This window comes from Argentina silus, assembly GCF_951799395.1.
Source record: "Argentina silus genome assembly, chromosome: 14".
In the NCBI taxonomy this organism is placed as follows: Eukaryota; Metazoa; Chordata; class Actinopteri; order Argentiniformes; family Argentinidae; genus Argentina; species Argentina silus.
Window position 1 is genome coordinate 7,228,399 of NC_139668.1, and position 21,837 is coordinate 7,250,235.

At 45.1% G+C, this 21,837-nt stretch overlaps 1 protein-coding gene across 1 annotated transcript in view; it reads right to left on the reverse strand.

The window, feature by feature from the left end:
• Positions 1-20,685, reverse strand: part of myo1g (myosin IG) — a 36,391-nt gene extending 15,706 nt beyond the window's left edge. The window contains exons 1-18 of the mRNA XM_083685311.1: positions 20,522-20,685; positions 17,314-17,522; positions 16,351-16,444; positions 15,503-15,668; positions 14,464-14,517; positions 14,124-14,219; positions 13,870-13,986; positions 13,121-13,327; positions 12,656-12,801; positions 12,333-12,447; positions 11,995-12,165; positions 11,022-11,092; positions 7,354-7,428; positions 6,722-6,854; positions 4,123-4,289; positions 3,256-3,463; positions 1,820-2,043; positions 1,286-1,430 (exon numbers count right to left, since the gene is read on the reverse strand). Of these exons, the coding sequence (XP_083541437.1) occupies positions 1,286-1,430; positions 1,820-2,043; positions 3,256-3,463; positions 4,123-4,289; positions 6,722-6,854; positions 7,354-7,428; positions 11,022-11,092; positions 11,995-12,165; positions 12,333-12,447; positions 12,656-12,801; positions 13,121-13,327; positions 13,870-13,986; positions 14,124-14,219; positions 14,464-14,517; positions 15,503-15,668; positions 16,351-16,444; positions 17,314-17,522; positions 20,522-20,616 (2,493 nt within the window). The 5' untranslated portion in view covers positions 20,617-20,685. The remainder of the gene's footprint in view (positions 1-1,285; positions 1,431-1,819; positions 2,044-3,255; positions 3,464-4,122; positions 4,290-6,721; positions 6,855-7,353; positions 7,429-11,021; positions 11,093-11,994; positions 12,166-12,332; positions 12,448-12,655; positions 12,802-13,120; positions 13,328-13,869; positions 13,987-14,123; positions 14,220-14,463; positions 14,518-15,502; positions 15,669-16,350; positions 16,445-17,313; positions 17,523-20,521) is intronic.
• Between the last annotated feature and the right edge of the window lie 1,152 nt (positions 20,686-21,837).

The following is a 21,837-nucleotide window of genomic DNA, read 5'->3' on the forward strand; positions in this document are numbered from 1 at the left end:
GATCTATACCATGTATTTCTATGTATTAGATTGAGGAAGTTAAACTAAACACTGGCTGGTTGGTGGGTTAATGAGATGATGAAGCAGAGGGAAGGGGTAATTGAAAGCAGGAGATGGGTGGGGGGGGTAGGTTGTCGTAGACAGGTAGGTCTTTGTTAAGTTAATGGTTGGTTAATGGCCTAGGGGGGATGGGGGGGGGGGGGGGGCGGTGGGGTGAGGTGAGGTGGGTTCAATGAGGCCCTGTGGCCCTAGTCTGGGGCCTATACGTCATAACTGAGTCAACTGACTGACTGGGTGACTAAGAGATGAGCAGTCATGGTCACAGTATCCAGAAGCGCGTTTCATGGCCCCACCAACCATACAACATTGGATTAACCCCTAAACGAGCCGTGAGTGGGAGCCATTAGACCGCAGCCTGATTCAAAGGCGCCAACGGGCCGGTCGTCACAATCAGTCACATGTTCTGGCAGCAGGCTGCTTGGTCTACGTTTGGGAACGATGTCATCTTGTCTCCAGGAACTCCCAAGCAGTGTTTACTGGGTAAAGGTGAGCATGTGCTGCTGCATGTTGGGGTGGTGTCCCACACTACATCGCCCTCTAGATTCTCTATGCAGTACTGCATTTTGTCAACCCTAGAAGGCTGGAATGGGATGGTCTCTAAGGGCTCTGTGACACAGATACTGCAAATGTACCATATTTAAGGGAATTCATAAATACAACTTCAGTGCTCACAGTGAAATATTACAAGCCAAAGGTTACTTGGGTTGTTACTGCATAAAAACCATCTCTATCCCCACAACAATAACAGGCCAATGATCAGAATAGCATAAAACAAGCTGAAGACAATTACATAAAGATAGAACACTGAGGGAGTAGTTTGGTGCACATGTCGATAACTGTGACTCATAATGTCATAATCTATTGCTATTCAATATTGTACTTGTATTTATATTGTGCAATTTAGTTTAGTTAGGATGTATTTTATTTTAGTATTTGGGAAGTTTGAGTGTAGAGTGCTGCTTGAAGTATGTGAACCCCTTGTACAATTATAGATTTTTTTAGTTTTTACCATGAAATATTTATTTAATCTTTTTAGACTTTTTTTATCTGACATAACAGGTTTATATTTACCAATTCCATATGTTGGTTTGGAGGAAATCATGTGTGTAGTAGAAAAGCTAAATTATAAAGAAATTAGTGCAGGTGCAAAAATAAGTGAACGCCCAGTTGCATTGGTTAAATCAAGTAGGTAAGTAGAATCAGTACTTTTGAACATTGAACTCACATTGGCCAGGTAGTCCCTCTCCCAGGTGCGGCTACAGCCCCAGTCCTTCCTCTCGCCACTCAGAGCCCCTAGGGCCGCCACCTTGGCCCGCACCTCCGCCATGTCAGACGGGGGGATATTCTGAATGATCTGCCTCGCCCTCCACCTGGAGAATGACAACAAACAAATACAGTAAAGAAGCAGCAGAAAACATCTAGGGATGGTTTCCCAGACACAGATTAAAGCCAGGGAAATCTCCATTAAAGATGGCTTTTTTTTAGTCTACGATTAGGCTTAACCTGTGTCCAGGAAACAAGACCCTAACGTGTACTAGCAAAATAGGTTACTACTGTACCTCAAACTAAACCTCACTCAAAGATAAAGGTAAAGATAAGAATATACTTCTTATCTACAAAGAGAAGAGCGTGCCGTGATGCCTCCTACACTCTTTCCCAAAGACTCCCACATCCTAAAGACATGTTCCCTAACTGCAGTTGCCTAGGTGTACACACATACCCAAGGATATTTATGGCTGCGGTAACTATGGGGACTGACCGGCGGTGCAGTAGCTGTGTGATGCTGTGGAACTGTGTCAGAACCGCTGGCGGGGTCGGCCACTCCACGCTCTTCCCGTAGTCGGCCATGTTGCGGACGTTGGCGAACCTGCGCTCCACGTCCCAGAAGTGGGCCTTCACCTTGTAGCGCTTGTAGCAGCCCATGATGGCGTAGATGGCCCGCATCCGCTGACACCGCATACGAGCAAGCGCCCCACGCCACACCTAGGGGGAGAGGGAGAAAGGGAGGACGAGAGGGAAGAAGAGAGTGAGAAAAAAAAAAAGAACATTGTAGCATTGTGACTGCCAATGTCCCCTGGTCTGAGCATTGATTACTTTATCTTATGGTGACTGATGGATAGATGATTCACTTACTTAAACAAATGTATTTGTTGTAAGTCGCTTTGGATAAAGGCGTCTGATAAATGCCATGAATGTAAATGTAATGTAAATGTAGAAAGAGGAGAGAGAGAGAGAGAGAGAGAGAGAGAGAGAGAGAGAGAGGGAAATTAAAGAGCGAGAGAAAGAGAAGAGAGAAAAGAGAGAGGTAGAGGGAAGAGAGAAAAGAGAGAGATAAAGAGAGAAAGAAAGGTTATAGAGACCAAAGCGGGTACAAATGAACACAGGATAAATAGAGGAGAAGAGGAACAAGAGAGAAGCAGAGAAATGGCACAGAGAGAGAGAGAGAGAAGTGAGGCATCAGGTGGGCTTTCAGTCAACACCAGCTCATATCCTGACTGGGTTAGACTCCTGCTGAGTTTACAGACTAAGTTCTGCTCCAGTTCTGACCCAGCAGCAGCTGCAGATGCACTACAAGTGGGTCACAGAGACGAAAAGCAGGGCATTTTCACAGAGCGAAAGTGAAATAATTTAGTTTCATCTAACGATACACTGATCGCATTCATTATCCCAATTATTGTTATGGTAGCTATCTCCACTTGACTCAACAGATGAATCACACCCATCTATAACTGGGAGCCAGATGATCACCATGCTGAAGACTAATGATAAGCGTTTCTCTGTGTCTTAATGCAGAGGTCTAAATATGTGGAGGATGTGTGTGAGTGATTCATACTCATCCCGAGCACACACATGCAAGCTGTCGATTGGATTTAATTAGGCCTAGCTGCCAAAGCCTTGGGGCCCTTTATGATACTCATAAATACATCTTCATTCCAATGCAGGATTTTGGTGTTTATATTTAGTGGCAGTAAATTCTGTAAAATCTATCACATGCAGTCAGTGGTGGTAATGGGGATGAACATATTAAAATATTTTAATTTCAGCATTTAATTTGTTTCCCCAGGTGAATTAATTGCATTTTCACCACTGCATATAGTTTAAAGTTCAAGAATAAAAGCCATTGTAACCAGGCTCTGTCTAAACTTTATCTGGTCTAGACGGTCACCATAACCTCCCACCACTAGGGGGCTCTACCTTCTGTAGAAACAGCACAAGGATGGGGATGAGAGCGCCCCTCTCTTGTTCCAGGGTGAAGAGGGACCGGGGGGTTCGCACAAACAGCTTGGTGTGTCCATACGCCACGTCTTCCTGGAAACCGTGCTGTGTGACAATGGCCTCCACGGCCTCCCTGTCGGTTTCCATGAGGTGATTGGGCCAGGTGTACTCACAGGTCATCTTGTACCTACACACAGGGAGGGAGACGGAGGGAGAGGCGAGACGTCAGGGATAGATAGGGTTATGGCTAGGTGGTATATGGCTACCGTTGTAATCCCGAAGTCAACTCAGGTTTAGCTACGAGAGTTTGACTTCGTTGGCCTGATAGGCTGACAGCTATCACTGTGTCTCAAGTGTAGCCCAAGTAGCTTGCAAACCAATGACAAAATGCTAACGAAAATGCACTCATCGTTCGTTTTTAGCTCAAAATCTCTTCCCTGTCACTTGTAAACTTAGTTACCGTTAGCGATCACCATGATTACTGTAGGCTACTAACATATGTCCCCTGCTCAATGCTACAAAGGTTTGTGAAAAAGTCAAAGTAAACATTGGCAGGATTACCACGGTAGCCATGCACCCTCTAGCCACAACTGATAGACAGAGGCTTCACAGTAGGAGGATGGCTTTACAACATCATAGGGAATTGTTTATAAGTCAAACTGTGCATGGTCAATTCATGTCATTAAATTAAACTGGACACTCAAATACGACTTCTCAAAAACTTCATAGCAGAGAAATCTAGTCTGATCCATCTCGGTTGGACCAATCCACACTTTAGAATGAAGTCCTCAAGAGAACAGCTGGTTCTGAGAACATCAGGTTGTGTGAGGTGAGCTCGGTTCTGACCTCTGCAGGAAGCGGGCATAGGGCTGGCGGTAGGCAAACCCTGCCCTCCGCACCCTGACGTTCTCCAGCAGGCCGAGGTATGCCACCTGGTGCTGGCAGCGGGCGTCATCAAACAGCAAGGCCGACTTCACCTCGTTGGGCTTGACACATCGCACGTAGTACGGCTCCTAGAACACACAACATATAGAGGCTTACACAAGGTTTAATTTCATTTTATGAAACCTTTATTTATCCAGATGGGTCAGTTTAAAAAGAATAAAGGATCTGTCATCCGAGGAATGTTTGTGTTTTAATTGAGTATATTGTGTAAATTGTTGTTATAATTGTTATTTTAAATGTACTTTTGATTGTTCACTGTGGTAAGCATGAAAAGGAGACCTTAGTCTCAGTGGGACACCCTGCATAAATAAAGGTTTAATAAAAATGTGGGGGAAAAAAAACATATTCTTACTTTTTTGTCTTACAATGACAGCCCATTACAGATACAGCTACAGTACCATGTTTTCAAGTTTATGGCTCATGCAATACACAGAATATTCAAACGTGATGAAGCTGGCCGAATATGGCCTCCTCACAAAAACAGCAGAGTGGTTCCATAGTTTCAAAGTTTGGGAGTAACCTCATACCATGGAGTTTATCCAATGGAACATTACATCCCAAAAGAGATGACAGAATCTGCTTTGTGCAGTTTGTCCTTGAACATCTTCCAAAGCAGAGCTCTACCTATTGTAATATGAATGCTTCAATAAATACTTAAAACGACACATATTCCTGCTAAAATGAGAGCACAGTGTTGCCTCTGCTCTGTGTTTACGGACGGGAGCTTGTTGGGACACATCTTCCTGTCAAGGGAACAGGCATGCTCTGTTCTCCTCTCTGCGTTCTGTCTCTCACTCACCTCCTCCCCCCCGAAAGATGAACAGAGTGGAACAGAGCGCACTGAACACTATCTCCCTGCCTCTGCCATCCATCAACACACACACACACACACACACACACACACACACACACACACACAACACTTTGGCACACATGCAAGCACACACACACACATACACACACACACACACACACACACACACACATACACACTAGCATGCACGCACACACACACACACACACACACACAGACACACACTCTAGCAAGCACACACACTCTAGCACGCATGCATCCACACTTGCAAACACACTCTGGCACACACACACAAACACACGCACACACGCACGCACGCACGCACGCACGTACACACACACATACACACTCTAGCACGCAGACACACACACAGATACATAAAAATGTGCACAAAGACAATGATACCCCAACACACACACACACACACACACACACACACACACACACACACATACACACACACACACATACACACACACCCCAGCAGAACCATTTTAGCTCAGTTCATCAGAGACTTGAGAAAGGAAACGGGCGGGATGGGTGGGGGGGGGGGTCAGATTCAGCACAGGTGTCCCCATAGGACCTAGGAGGAGGACAGCCAGTCCTTCAATGTGACCTAAAAAAACAGGAACTGTCCTCAATGCGTCGGCGCCCCCCCCCCCCCCCCCCCGCTATCTCTCTCTCCATACTGCGCACCAGCCAGCCACAGAGAGAGACTGCGGCATGGGTCATCCCAAAATAACAACAGGAAATGTCATGTCTCAGTCAGGGAGCTCAGGCCAGGACAGGTGAGACGCTCGGCTGGGCATCCCTGTTCTGAGTGGGCATGTCATCGCCGGGGGGGGGGGATTATAGTGACCAACAGAACGGTGGCTCTCTCTGACACAATGGGACGCGTAGGTACGTATACAGCAGGGGAGGCCGGTGGAGGTAGAAATCCGAGGACGGGCTCATTGTAATGCATGGAATGGAATGAGGAACGGTGTTTGATACCATGATACCATTCCTCAGTCCATTCCATGCATTACAATGAGCCCGGCCTCTGATATTTGCCTCCACCAGCCTCCCCCGGTACACAGAAAATGCTCCCAGTCAGTCACATGTACTTTCACTTAGTTATAATCCCTGGGTTCATCAGCATCTGACCCATGCGAAAACGACCCATCATTATCCGACACATAAAGGTTTCCATTTTTAGACTAGGAGTCATGTGATTGTTAAAGAGGGCCGGTGTGTCTGTCTGGTCTACAATGTCCAGAGGATAACAGAGAGGTAAATTTCAAAGAAGAACTAGGTCATTGCTCACCACGGAGACTGACGCGGGGAAAAAAATACTAAAACAAAGAAGCGCCTCAAGTGGCCTTGATTTGACAGCGTTGCCAAGCAACAGGGATCTGTCTTATCCACCAAAAAAAAATTCAATCTAAGGAGAAAAAAACAAACAATGGAAACTTTTATAAACAAACTTCTTTTTTTTTCCCCAAAGTCCTAAATCAAGCTTTTTTATCAAAAGCTGGACAGTGAATGCCGAGGGCTGTGTATCCTTAGCAGAGAACACCAGAGTCAGCTTCAAGGGAGGTTTGACATTAATTTCATTTGTGGATCTCTATTGGTCTGTAAGGGGTTTTCCATGGGTCTGTTTAGGCTAATGTCAGTAACCAGAATGCAAGCAGGACCCCCACTGACCTTACAAGCCAGTTTATCCACCAGGGCCACGATGGAGTTCTTGAAGAGAGTCGCCGCAGTCAGGGGTCGTTTGGTGACCTCTGTGATACTCAGCTGCCCGTCCGGCCACATCTCCTTCAGCACAGGGTTGGCACTGCAGAACGAGAGAGTCGGAGAGAGAGGTGGGGGGGGGGGGGGGGAGAGAGAGAGAGAGGGGGGGGGGGGTATCGAGAGAGAGGGGGGGAGTGAGAGAGAGAGAAAGGGAGGGGGAGCGCGAAAGAGAGGGGGGGAACGAGAGAGTGAGAAAGAGGGGGGGAGTGAGAGAGGGAGAGAGGGAGGGGGGAGAGAGAGAAAGAGAGGGGAGAGCGAGAGAGAGAGAGAGACAGAGAGACAGAGAGGGGCGGAGCAAGAGAGAGAGAGAGCGGGGAGTGAGAGAGAGAGAGAGAGAGAGAGAGAAAGAATACATATAAATGAGAAGAAGAGAAGAAAGTAGGGCAGAGGGCAGTGAAAGATTAATTAAGTAGGGTAGAAGAGGAGTGATGTAAACAGGATGATGAGTGAACTCATTTATAAACAACCCAGTTCCAGAACTGTCAAGAACTTCATCACTTGTGTGTAAACCGTGTGAGTCGGCTAAGTATTGGATTTCACACCTATTATACATGAGCCGCTTGAAATCTTGGAAAAGCGGGTCCTTGTTCTTGTCCAAAAAGCCCTCGACTGAATATCTGAAATAGATAGAGAGAGAGAGAGAGAGAGAGAGAGAGAGAGATACAGAGAAAGAGAGAGAGAGAGAGAGAAATACAGAGATAGAGAGAGAGAGAGAGAGAGATACAGAGATAGAGAGAGAGAGATACAGAGATAGAGAGAGAGATATACAGAAATAGAGAGAGAGAGAGAGAGAGAGAGAGAGAGAAAAAAAAAGCTATTATAGAGACTCAAATGTACAGGAGGCCCCAGCAACTGGAGTGGAGGCACTCAATTGAAGTGGCATGTCAAGAAAAAAAAAAGAATAAAAGCCACTAAAAATAAAACGTGAGTCATGAGTATGATGTGAGTCATGCAACCATAGGTTACTGTAGGTACCATTAGTACAAATAGTACTCCTCCTCCTGGCTCCTTACCTGACAGGAGACTCAACAGTACTCTGCCTCTACCCACCCCTTCTACACAGATGGAGCACTTTCCTATCACATGACTCAGGGAGGCCTTAGGCAGAAGTTTAGAGGAAAAAAAAACCCGGTCATGGTACTTAGAAGATTCTCAAATTAGGCAAATGAAATGAAAAACAAGTATATTTGAGAAAAACACGAGAAAGCTGTTTCGCGGAGCCAAATCAATTACGAAAGGGGTGCCGCGTGAAACACACACATGTGAGGTATTTAGGGGTAAATGAGGGTGAGTGAGGTAAATGAAGTTTAACCTCAGGTAGTACGATAGCCATGTTGCGGAGCATGCTTCAATGGAATATAGAGATGTGAGGAGCTAAAGCCTCAAGCACGCACGCACGCACGCACGCACGCACACACGCACCACTCTATCTCCCCTGTCACATCAGGAGTTAAGGAAGAGGAAGTGCCATCCTCGTATGACAGATGTGCCCCTGTGACTGATGGTTGCCAACACAACACAACACACACACACACACACACACACACACACACACACACACACACACACACACACACACACACACACACACACACACACGAGGAGAACCAGGGAACTTAGGGGCCAGGGCTAGGGTCAGGGAGAAGCTCTACAAGGACAGGGGAGAGAGGAGGGAGTACACAGGGGACGGCAGCACAGCAGCTCTCCAGAGGATGGAGGATGATTCAGGGTGTGTCGTCGGAGTTTGAGGAAGGAGGGTAGGTTGCTGGGCAATAGTACAGTGTGTACAGCAGATGGTACAGAGCCTTTAAGAGGTCCAGGTTAGTATGTATACTGTACAAGTGATATGGTGGCCAGGGTTAAAGGGATGGTTCACTATTTTGATATTTACATTCGTGTTTAGATATATCTCTATGTTGACGATCGACCCAGATGGTTTTTAAGTGCTTTCCTTTGTTATTTAGTTATGTTCAGCAGCCGCGATCGCTCAACTTGGTGATAGAATGGGGTTTTTGGACGCCCTGAGACACCACATTCAGGAACAGAAATAAGATATTTTTAGCAGCCAGTTAGCGCCCAGAGTTGAATATAACCCTTCGAATCCCCTTCACCGGCTTTTTTGCGACTGAGTCAAACAACCTTTCAACACATTTTTATTGAGAATTGCTCCTAGCCATATCTGGGGTTACTTTCCCAAATAGCGTTGTGCATGACCAACGTCACCACCATCTGTTCTTTGAGTATTTTTTTTTCAAGGTAAGCGAGAAGTCAGAACTGGTTGGCCTGGGTCTTTAAACATTATTTGCAGGAATTAGTTGTTAATATGCCCACTTAAACCCCTTAGAGAATACAATAGCTGATACACAAGTAGCTAGATTTCTAAAAGGAAGTTTTAGTGCTTAACGGAGCAAGAAGCTACTTGCCCCGTTTACTCCCATTGTACCTCCAAGTTGAGCGATCGCGACTGCTGGACATAAATAAACAACAAAGGTAAGCCCTTAAAACCATCTGGGTCAATCGTCAACATGGGTAATATATCTAAAAACAATTCTAAGCACAAAAATAGTGAACCATCCCTTTAACCCAACCACGATATCCCATGTACAGTATACATTTACCCTTTAAGTGTAGGGTACAGGGCCAAATATGAATTCTTAGGATGTACAGTGCTAGATAAGGAAGAGTTCGGCATACTCTATGGAGCATACTTCACAGAGTTCAGTATACCTAGAAGTGTAGATCATAGTGTCATCCCCGATATAAACAGTCAGGCAGAAGAGGGAGGAACTGTTAGGGGCCGTGGGGACAAGGTGAGACGGCAGGAGGAGAGAGGGAAGGAGAGAGAGAGTGAGAAAGAGAGACAGAGAGAGAAAGGGAAAGGGTGGAATGAGGGGGAGCAAAGTAGGTCAAAGCCAAGCTGTGCTGGATGGAGGTTGTCATGAGGGGGGGTGTTGTTCCATGGGGGTGGCTGGGATGAGGGTATATTTAGCTATTTCGCAGGAGCAGGGATGGGATGGGATGGAGGACTGTCGACAGGGAGCTGTGGGGACCTTACAGGGGGTGACAGCAGGGCCGGCCCTGACTCTCCCCAAGGACCTGGATGAGGAGGCTGTGACAGGGACAGGGTGTGTGTTTGTGTTTGTGTGTTTGTGTGTGTGTGTGTGTGCGTGCGTGCGTGCGTGCGTGCGTGCGTGCGTGCGTGCGTGTGACAGAGATGTAGTGACAGGGACAGCCTTCCATCATGGCTGCTCTGTCACGTTGGCACAACCTCTACGCCATCAAGCCTTACTGTACGGTAGGTCACTCCAACACCATTGGCTCAGACAGTGAAGAGAGATAATGATGGCTAGGTCTTTGTTTATAAAAAGGCTTGATGGTGTGAGACTGGTTGGTTCATTTCTACTTTTCACTGTGTTATACTATATACTACGATATTAAAAATGAATAATTCTATCTGAGGCTGATTGCCGTCATTCGAGTATTTTTGGTGTGAGAGCCTTCTTGGGAATCAGTGATGGAAAATGTAAGCGAAACATGATCTAAGTGCTCAGCGTTTTATTCATGTTGTACGTCATGTTAACCTGGATTTCCGAACTCATGCACATGCACTTGGCAAGACCCACTCTGCTTCTCCTTGATTACTGCTGAGGACTTACATGCTCAATTCTTCAGAGGGAATTTGTCTCATCAGCTCCCTCCCTCCCTCCCTCCCTCCCTCCCTCAGCATAATGATACCATGCCATTTCTGATATTCAGGGCAGACCACTTGTTTAATGTAGAACATGCAAATACTAGGCCAATGGAGGAAGCATCCCCATGGCTACTCCACAGTGTCTTACGTCACAGTATGACCTTTGACCTGTTGAACCACGGTCTCTAGGCGTGGTTGTAGTTGATGTGCAGGATGCAGAAGGAACGAAGTGGACTAAACCGTTTTGTTTCTTGCTTTCTGTTTGTTTTATAATCACACTAAGAGTTTGTTGTGTTAATTGTACTTGTGCGTTTCATTTCATTGAGTCTGCACTAAATTTTCTGTATTGTGTATGTATTATGTAATTAATGCTTGTTACTATAGTGATATTCTCACATAAGCCACTGTGGGTTTTTCACCACACCTTGTCTGTTTGTCTTTCACCTGTCTTTTTGTGTTTAAATAAACCAAACTAAAACCAAACTAAGTGAGCGTGCAAACAACGTGTCAGTCACTCACGTGACATCTCCGGCGTAATGGCGGATACGGAAGTCTCTCTGGAACTCCATGGTCTTGTCTGTGGGGTTCAGCTGCAGAAGGGACAACATAGACTTCAATGCACCGTAGACTAAGAGCAAAGGAGACATCTCCCCATGTAGAGGTTCACTTGTAGATTACAGTACATGAAAAACATTCAAAAACATCATTTTCAAATCAGTTGCCAGAACGGGAGTCGAACCCGGGACGCTAGACCATTTGGGAAGATGTAATATCTACAGCCTAAGATCTGAATGCTTTTTCAAAGGCGGTCTGTATCCTAGGCCATATGGCATGTCAGACAAATAGTCAGGTGTTTAAATATCCATTGTCGTTATGAAAAATGACCATTGCAAGACAATATAGAATGTTGACGCTTTGTATTGTCAGCAGCAGGGGAGGCTGGTGGAGGTCGAAATCGAGGACGGGCTCATTGTAATGCATGGAATGGAATCAAGAATGGTATCAACCTCATTCTGTTCCATGCATTACAATGAGCCCATCCTCCGATTTCTACCTCCATCAGCCTCCCCTGGTCAGCAGTATGTACAATATCCCCACTGCCATGACGTTCCATATCTCAACAGACTCTTGCTCTAGTATGAGGATGGTGAGGCCTTGTGTGAAACTATTATACTGTAGAGCCAAAACAGTAAGAAAACCCTGCCCTCTATCTACCATCTTGTGGAACTGCAATGACAACAGTGAACAAGTGGGAAATCCATCCCCAAACTGGAGGCAGAAATCGGAGGACGGGACTCATTGTAATGCTTGGAACGGAATGCGGAATTCCTCATTCCATTCCATGGAGTTGTGGAGTTTAGTATATATTTTATAGGGATATACTCTGTTGGTTGAGACAGAATTAGGAACGCAGGAGATAAAGAGGAGGGGGATGGAGGTAAAGAGTGGGCTGCATCAGGAGGTACGGCCAGTGAAGCTGTGTTTCTCTGACCTTGCGGGAGGTGTAGTGGGGGTGCTGGCCCAGCTTGGTGTTCATGCTCTCCAGACAGACAGTGTCGGTCACTTTGCCCACAGTGAGACAAGCCTCGTCCAGGATGGAGATGATGCCTTTATGGGCCTGCTCCACCAGATCCACGATGATCTGGTTGTTGAAGTAGTCAATCTAATGGTAACAGACAGGGGAGAGGGAGGAAGTGGGTTAGATGGGAATGGATTGACATTAAGTCAATTGTGTGTGTGTGTGTGTGTGTGTGTGTGTGTGTGTGTGTGTGTGTGTGTGTGTGTGTGTGTGTGCGTGTGCGTGTGTGTGTGTGTGTATACGGCACTCACATGTTGCCAGGTGATGCCCTCTCTCTGGTACTCGGCTTGCTCCTGTCGAAGGATCAGCTCAATGAAGAGCTGCTGCAGCTTCTCGTTACAGTAGTTAATGCAGAACTGTTCAAAGCTGGCAACAGAGCAGAGGTACAGAGGTTGCAATAAGTCATGGTAGAAAACCAACGAGGAAAGCGTTTTTTCCTTTGTTGTTAAACCTGAAAATGTCAATAAAACATTTAGCACAAAAAAAAAGAAGTCAAACGCTTCAAAACATATGAAGCCAGCCGGTTCAATACAGAAAGAGGTTTATTATTATACATTACAAATAAGAGACCAACCTGTTGTTGTCGAAGATCTCAAAGCCGTAAATATCCAGTACTCCGATGACTGTATTTTTACCATGAAGCACTGGGTTGTAATCTTTCACCTCAATAACTGTGTTGATACGACCTACAATCCAACCAAAGAGTCTCTCATAGAGAGCCTAAAGAAGAGATGGAGGAGGAAGGAGTGACGACAGGAAGGAGAGAGAGAGAGAGAGAGAGAGAGAGAGAGAGAGAGAGAGAGGAGAGGGAGAGAGAGGGAGAGGGAGAATGTACAAGGGAGAAAATTAGACAGAGCAAATGTGTGAGAGAGCTGAGGTTTCACGGCAGTGTACTCTAAATGTATTAATGTACTACTCAACTACTTAATAGTGCCCATGAAAGAGCACTGAAATGGCTATGAGATAGCTGTACTTAAAACAATTGGATGTCGTTTCACCATGATGATGTCATTTTGTGATAATGGGGGCCAGTCAGTACCTTGACAAAAGCGTCCCTGCCAAAGCACGCCTCTTTCTCAGTATGGCCTTTCTCAATGACCTCACCGCCCCCTGTGGCCACAGTGCGGTACAGCAGGCTCTTGCTCACGTTGTCCGTCTTTGTGGTGGTCAGCTCAGCGATGCGCTTCACAGCCTCCTGCCCCACCACCTGGACACTCTCACTGTCAGTCTCAAACTGCAGGTTACCCTGGAGAGAGTCACAGACACACATCCTGGTGTTACAACAAAGCCTATACACTGTGGGCCGGATTGAGCCCAATGAAAACAATGTATACATTCATATGTATATACATATCAAGGGGAGGCTGGTGGAGGTAGAAATCGGAGGACGGGCTCATTGTATTGCATGGAATGGAATGAACATGTTTGTTTAAAACCATTCCTCATTCCATTTCATGCATGACAATGAGCCCGTCCTCCGATTTCTACCTCCACCAGCCTCCTCTGATACTGTACATATGTATGTCATATTGAAACGTTTGTCTATGATTAAGCCTGATCCTAGACTAAAACGTATCTTCGACAGAGAATCTCTATAGATAGTGCCATAAAGTCCACGGGCTTGTTTTAGTCTGTGTTTAGGAAGCTGAATGTGTAACATTCAACTCAATTTAGTGCCAAACTGTCAAACATTTCTGATGTGAAACACACCCAAGTGTACACCTGCTTTGAACCATAGAGCTCATGTACAGTACTACACTTTGTACGACCAACAGAAGAAGAACCAACCAGGAGCAAAATGGTCGCCAGGATCCTGTAAATGGAGTCGATCTCCTCGTCTGAGAAGCCAATCACCTTTAGGGCACTCATCACTGCTTTGTGGCTGGAGCTGTCGTTGTTGGACGTCTGGAGGAAGAGAGAGAGGTAACTGAGAGTAATCACCACCACACATGTTGAGGGAGCGTAACTGTATTTTGTCAAGCGATAAATGTCATCATAGCATCATCAGAGTTAAGCAGTTGAGCAAAGGAAGGAGAACGCACTGTGGATGCAGCGCCCTCTCTGGTATATGTGTAGTCTGCAGGGTCCTTCTGGAGGTGAAGTGACTTGAGCATTTCATCAGAGCCACCACGTAGTAGCTGTTGAAACCACACACACACACACACACACACACATACACACACACACACACACACACACACACACAATAACAGCTTCAACAGGTGTGTTGTATTGGGCAAAGGTGGGAAAAAAAACATCTTTGTAACCTTCACTATTACACTCTATCCTTACCCTAGTAATAAACCTTCATTAGTCAGAAAGTATTGATGAGTGAAATCCAATCACTGAAGGTCATAATAATGACCAATAAACAACATTTACCTGATAGAAGGAGTGGAAGTTCCTCTCACCTCCCTGCTGCTGCACCACCCTTGACTTACAGTGGGGAAGGGAGAAGAAGAGGTAAAGACACACACACATGTCAATAGAAACACACACATAAACATGTAATCAAAGACCACAGACTTCATCAACATCTCTACTTTATCACAATCATCACCATAACCTCAAATAACAACACAGCTGACATACAAGTAGGAAGAAGAAAGAATAGGTAGATACACACAGGCATGTTTATTTACGTTTTATATAAAACCAAAAGACAAAGACAAAGACCATCAAACTTGGCGTGAATAGTTTTAGTGTGTCAAAAACGTACGAACGTACTCCAAACGCATATTACGAAACGTCAACAAAGACCATAGACTCCATTAAGATGGAAACTTTATCACCATCATCATTGTAACCTCAAATATAACACAAAAGAACCAGGTTTTGAGTAAGCTGATGATACAGTGGCACGGTGTGATTGTGGGGTTATTTCTGTTCACAGTGAGAACAGATAGCAGCCACCATCATTCACACAGCCCTTCAGAGTCAGATGTTACGCTTCCTCTCTCTTACAGAGGATAAAAACAGCAGTGAATCTCATACCCCCGGGGTGAGCTATTAATTAACACATTTAACAGCAGCTGGACAAAACGGGGATGAAAATTACAGGAACATCTATTCACAGACACACTCTTCACAGACCCCTACTTTCATCACCTTTATCGAATATTATTGTTCAAGTATTAAATAAAAGAGAGTGGATAACTTTTCAAAATAACTTTATTTTAATAATAATACTTTTCCTTGTCTTGTTTAATAGCAGTCTTCTAGCAGTCTTATCAGAGTTGCTTTCCTCTCTCCTCCTCCTCCTCTCTTCTCTTCCCTTCTACTCTCCTCTCCTCTCCTCTCCTCTCCTCTCCTCTCCTCTCCTCTCTCCTCTCCTCTCCTCTCCTCTCCTCTCCTCTCCTCTCCTCTCCTCTCCTCCAGTCCCTTCCCTAACCCCAAGGTCCAGTGTCAACCAGGTCCTCACCTTCTCCAGCAGGTAGTTGTTGATATGGCCGCCAGTGGGGTCACCGTTGAAGTTGAAGTTGATGTCCATGTACTTGCCGAAGCGGCTTGAGTTGTCATTGCGGTTGGTTTTGGCGTTTCCAAAGGCTTCCAGCACACAGTTGGACTTCAGCAACACGTTCTTTACACTGTTCAGGAGAAGGTGGTAATCAATGGTAGCAGGTGAGAACATGACCCAAGGTAGTAATCAACGATAGCAGGAGATAGGAGGTAAGAACATGGCCCAAGGAGGGGAGAAGAGAGGCAGAGAGCGAAGGAGAGAGCAGATGGAAACATGGACTACGCTGGGTAGGAGAGAGGTAGAGAATGAAGGAGAAAGCAGGTAAGAACATGGCCCAAGGAGGGGAGAAGACAGGAAGAGAACAAAGGAGGACAGGGAGATGATGACATCACATCCCACCCAACAAAAGTGATTCTGTGTATATAATTCTGTGTACGTTGTCTCTGTACTTGTACTCTGCACAATGACAATAAAGTTGAATCTAATCTAATCTAATCTAATAACGTTGTGACTGAGCATTTACATTTAAGCTCAGCAGAGCATTAGCAGACGGTTTTATCCAAAGCGACTTACAGTAAGTACATTTGTCTAAGTAAGTGAATAAACTATACATCAGTCATTGTAAGTAAAACCTTCCATAAGAACAAGTACCAAGTGCCATCGGCGGTCATCATCTGTTCAGAACATACTGACCCAGTCTATATCGTTGCTCTTAAATAACTTACGGCGTTTCCTCAATATGATTCCTACCATTCCCACCTATACCTGACTGCCCTTTGACCTTTGACCTTTGACAACCACTCACTCACCTCTCGACCTCTGCTCTCTGGCTCGGGTTGGTGATGGCGGCGATGTACTGCATGATGTACTTGCTGGCCTCCGTCTTTCCTGCTCCGCTCTCACCTGAGAAACAATAACACCAATTCAACCCCAAATACAACACAAGCAGCAAACACAGCAGAGTGTTTTTTTAATGCACAATGCACCTTTTAGACTAGCCAACTAGTCTTATTATTATTAGTATTATCCTTATCATTTTAAAATTATTATTATTCTAGTACTAGGAGAGGCTTCTCGAGGTTTCTTAACCTCCCCTGCACAATTTGCCTTTTCTTTTCTTTTCATTTCATCTTTCATTTGTTATTGTGTGTACAAATCTGTGTGCAAATGTGTTTGCAAATCCAGCACAGTGTTGTATATCTATGGTATGACAGCATATCTACATCCACGTAGTTATGATGTCAGTTACCAATCATGACTTTGCTGTTCCTCTTTCTCTATCTGTCACTGACTAATATTAGTACATGTACATACAGCATAAAAGGAAGCAGGATATTATTCATGCAGCTTAAAAGATATCATTGAGGCAACAAGAGACCCACAGGCAGGCCTGAGGAAGTGAGAAGCTGACGGACCCTCAGACAGTCAGAGGCAGCAGGGGGGCAAGGGCTCGGCAGCAGCAGGACACTGCCTGATAAAACACCACTGGTTCACTACCACTATGACCCCATCCTAACCAGGGAATTCAGGGGTGAATCAAACAGGCAGAGCAGGACTGTGGGGTCAAAGGGACATGGAGTAGATACTAGCCGCTCAGTTTGATACCATTCCTCATTCCATCCATGCATTATAATGAGCCCGTCCTCCGATTTCTACCTCCACCAGCCTCCCCTGGTTTATTAAAGATATCAGAACCACAGTAGACACTCCAGTTGCAGTTCAACAGGATGAGAAGAGGAGGTAAATGAGAGGAGGTTGGATGTGAGAAGGACCTGATATGACGATGCAGGTGTCCTTGGCTCGTCTCTTCATGGCCTTGTAGGCGGCGTCGGCCACTGCGTAGAGGTGGGGCGGGTTCTCGTACAGTTCACGACCCCGGTAGGCATCGATGGCGTCTTTCCCATAGATGTCCATCTGTTTGTAGGGGTTGACAGACACCACCACCTCCCCAATAAAGGTGTAGATACGGCTTTTCTCAAACCTGACAACGCACACAAAAACAAACACAAACACACAGACTTACTTGAGGGTAATATAATATATAATAGCTTTTTTTTTTTTTTTTTTATCAGAATTTGGGTCAGCTTAAAATGACTCCAGTTTGTTTAAGAAGCCATAAAAGCGACAGGAAAAATAATTTTCAAATGTGAAATAACCAACTCATGACATCAGGGTGGTGGACGGAAATAATCTATAACCACATGATAGTCAGTATCAAGTATTGTACTTCTACACTGTCACCACCTCATAAACACTGCCCATTGTGGTGAGAGCAATGCTAACATACAATACACAAAAGTTCACCTAAAAAAAATTTTCATGCTCAAATTAACACACCCCAAAGGACAGGAAATGACACAGGGTAGGAAGTGAGAACAGGAAGTGCAATGTGTGACTCAAGAGGTGTCTGTTCTGCTACCAATATAACCTGGTGGTATTGATATGATTTGATGAGGCACACGCACAGCTGAAATTAGACTGGTGCTGTAAACAAATGTATCTTATGCATCACTAGTCCTGTTTGATACCATTCATCATTCCATGCATTACAATGAGCCTGTCCTCTGATTACATGCTGTACATCCAGTAAAAGACATACAGCACACTGGGACCTAGACTCTGAAGCCTGTAACTGACTATGTCTGGTACTGTACTAATAGTATATTGTGGGCAACATTAAAGGAAAGCTTATTTTATAGCTTCCTAACATCTGCTTGTTCTGACTGTTACAGCAGACCTTGCCATAGGGCAAGTCTGATCAGGCTGGCTGTGGGAGAATTAATAGGGAATTCAGAGGATAAGAATCTGGCATAGTGTGCTGCTATTGTAGTCACTAAAACATATGGACTCTGTGAAACGTGAAATGAAACTTTAGCTTGAGCGTAGGTTGAGAGCTCATACTTTCATGTCCTTGAAGAAATTATGAGCGGAACAGGATCCTCTAAAATAACAGTTGCACGTATTACTGTGAGTTCATAAAAGTTCAAATTCACTGGTTTTCTAAATATGACAGCATTGTAAATGGATAGGTGCTGTGTGGTTTAACACTGTCTTAAGTGAAGACAGGTCACAGCTTTATTGTTTAAACCATGGAGGAAGTGAGAGTGTCGGAGGGAAAAAGCTGTCTGACAAGTGTTGGAATACAGCGCATTCGGAAAGTATTCAGACCCCTTAACTTTTTCCACTTTTTGTTATGTTACAGCCTTATTCTAAATGGATTCAATTAATTTTTTTCCTCATCAATCAACACACAATACCCCATAATGACAAAGTTAAAACAGGTTTTCAGAAATGTTTGCTAATTTATAAAAAATAAAAAAAAACTGAAATATCACATTTACATAAGTATTCAGATCCTTTGCTATGACACTCAATATTGAGCTCAAGTGCATCCTGTTTCCATTGATCATCCTTGAGATGTTGCTACGACAAGTGGCACACACTTGTCTGTATAATGTCCCACAGTTGACAGTGCATGTCAGAGAATGAGAAACAAGGTCTGATGAAACCAAGATTGAACTCTTTGTTCATTTTTATTTTGTTTGTTTGTTTTTGAATGCCAAGTGTCACGTCTGGAGGAAACCAGGCACCGCTCATCACCTGGCCAATACCATCCCTGCGGTGAAGCATGGTGGTGGCAGCATCATGCTGTGGGGATGTTTTTCAGCAGCAGGGACTGGGAGACTAGTCAGGATCAAGGGAAAGATGAATGGAGCAAAGTACAGAGAGATCCTTGATGAAAACCTGCTCCAGAGCGCTCAGGGCCTCAGATTGGGGCGAAGGTTCACCTTCCAACAGGACAACGACCCTAAGCACACAGCTAAGACAATGCAGGAGTGGCTTCAGGACAAATCTCTGAATGTCCTTGAGTGGCCCAGCCAGAGCCCGGACTGGAACCCGATCAAACATCTCTGGAGAGACCTGAAAATAGTTGTGGACCGACGCTCCCCATCCAACCTGACAGAGCTTGAGAGGATCTGCAGAGAAGAATGGGATATACCCAAGAAGACTTGAGGCTGTAATCGCTGCCAAAGGTGCTTCAACAAAGTACTGAGTAAAGGGTCTGAATACTTATGTAAATGTGATATTTCCGACATTTCTAAAAACCTGTTTTGGCTTTGTCATTATGGGGTATTGTGTGTAGATTGATGAGTGAAAAAATAATAATTTAATCCATTTTAGAATAACGCTGTAACATAACAAAAAGTGAAGGGGTCTGAATACTTTCCGAATGCACTGTACACCTGAGATACTGAGAAGAGTAAAGAAAAGGAACTCAGACATATTTAACAGATGCATTGACACTGTACCTAAAAATAGAGAGGTGAAAAGGTCATCTGATTCAGTCAAACACACCAAAATATGTCACTGCAAAAGCAACCAGACAAGGCCAAGCAGGGTAGAAAAAACCGCTCATCAAAAATAAGTTCCCAACTAAAGTTCCCAACAAGCGGTACAATGACACATCCGTCATGGGTGTCTATTTGTATGACTGTTTCTATGGTGACCACCAAGACTTACGCTCATATCTCAACCAGTGAGGGCGGGCGGGAAAGTCAAACCAGAAATGACTCATCCTTTTCCCCTAAGTCTCCCTCTCCCTCTCTCTCTCTCTCTCTTTATCTCACTCTTTCTCTGTGCCAACATGTCCACTTCTCCAATTGTGTTCGTCAGAACTGAAGTTGTCAAGTAGAACCACTGAAAAGTTTCTACCCTGCTAAGTACAGTATGAGAAACATTGAAAGAAGCAGTTGTGTGTACTCAGAACAGAACACACAAATATCAAGCTACGACATCACAACCCATCACAAAAATACATAACAAAATATGATTGAGATCCACAGGAGTCTTCCCTTATGTCTCAGTTTGGTGTGTTGTGTCTCCTACACAGTCTCATCTCCATCCCTGAGTAACAGCTGCTGCCTCTCTCCCTCCCTCCCTCCCTCCCTCCTTCTCTCCCGGAGCCTCAGGCCTTCTTACCTCAACTTGAGATTCTCCATAAACTGCTCCATCGTCACCTCGTCCAGGAGAACAAAGTCAGACTTCCCAAACTCCAGGCCCTCTAGCTCTGCCATGTCAACGGTCTGGCCGGCACAGACAGACAGACAGACAGAGAGACAGACAGACAGGTGTAGAGAACAAAAGCACACTCAAAGGAGGAGATATAGAGAAGTGTGCAAGACACTTCTGGGGCCCGGCAGTGGAGGCAGTGTGTGTGTGTGTGTGGGTGTGGCGTAACTCTGTTCTTTTGTGGATTCTGGGGTGTGTTTAGGGCTGCGGTCGGCATGCTACAGCACGTCATCCTGTGAGTGTGTGTGCGTGTGTGTGTGGGGGGGGTATATATAGAGAGGGACTGAGAAGAGCTATCATTAAATATGTACAGCACTTCTGCATCCTCCTCCTCCTCTCTCTCTCTTCCTGCCACAAACCTCCTGGCCTCCTTGTTTCTGAGAACCACCACAGCGAACCGTCACTGTGGCCCAGGGGAGGCTGCTGGATGTAGACACATGAAGACAGGCTCATTGTAATGCATGGAATGGAATGAGGAATGGTATCCAACATGTGTATTAGATACCATTGCTCATTCCACCTCTGGTATTACAACAAGCCCATCCTCCGATTTCTACCTCCCCACAGCCTCCCCTGCCACAGCCAATGTGAACTAGAACTTCCTATCTCTCAGTCAGCCTCCCCCGTCTCTCTCTTCCAGCCTCTGTCTCTCCCTGTCTCTCTTCCAGCCTCTGTCTCTCTCTTCCAGATCTCTCTTTGCGTGTGTTTGTATGTGTGTATCCATCGACCTCTTTTCTCTCTCCCCTTAAATACGAGAATACACCACTCTTTCAACATTGCTGATCAGACAAAAATAACAATAGAAACAGAGACAGACTGCCGACCCTGTACAATTAACCCTGTCACTTTGGGGAATACAACGTCCTTATCTCCTGGGAAGGATCAAGGCATTTCCTGCTCCAACTCCACTCTGGCAAACATCATCTCCTAGGGGACTGCCCTTAACGCAGCTACAGATCAAACCTCCTGGCTGAACCAGACTGGGGTCATAAAGACCGATCACTATCTACAGTAACATTGAACCACACCGTAATTGTAGGCTCAAGAACTTCAGACCTAATTTGTGTCGATTATCCATTTAACCCTCAGTGAGGCCATCTGTACTTCACTTCTAGGAGAATGGGTTCTGGGTAGGAGAATGACAGAGCACAGTTAGAGCACATTCTCAAACAGTGAGTATAACAGCGATTTTCACTCAACGCAGTGCTTTATTTTGGTAGGACAAG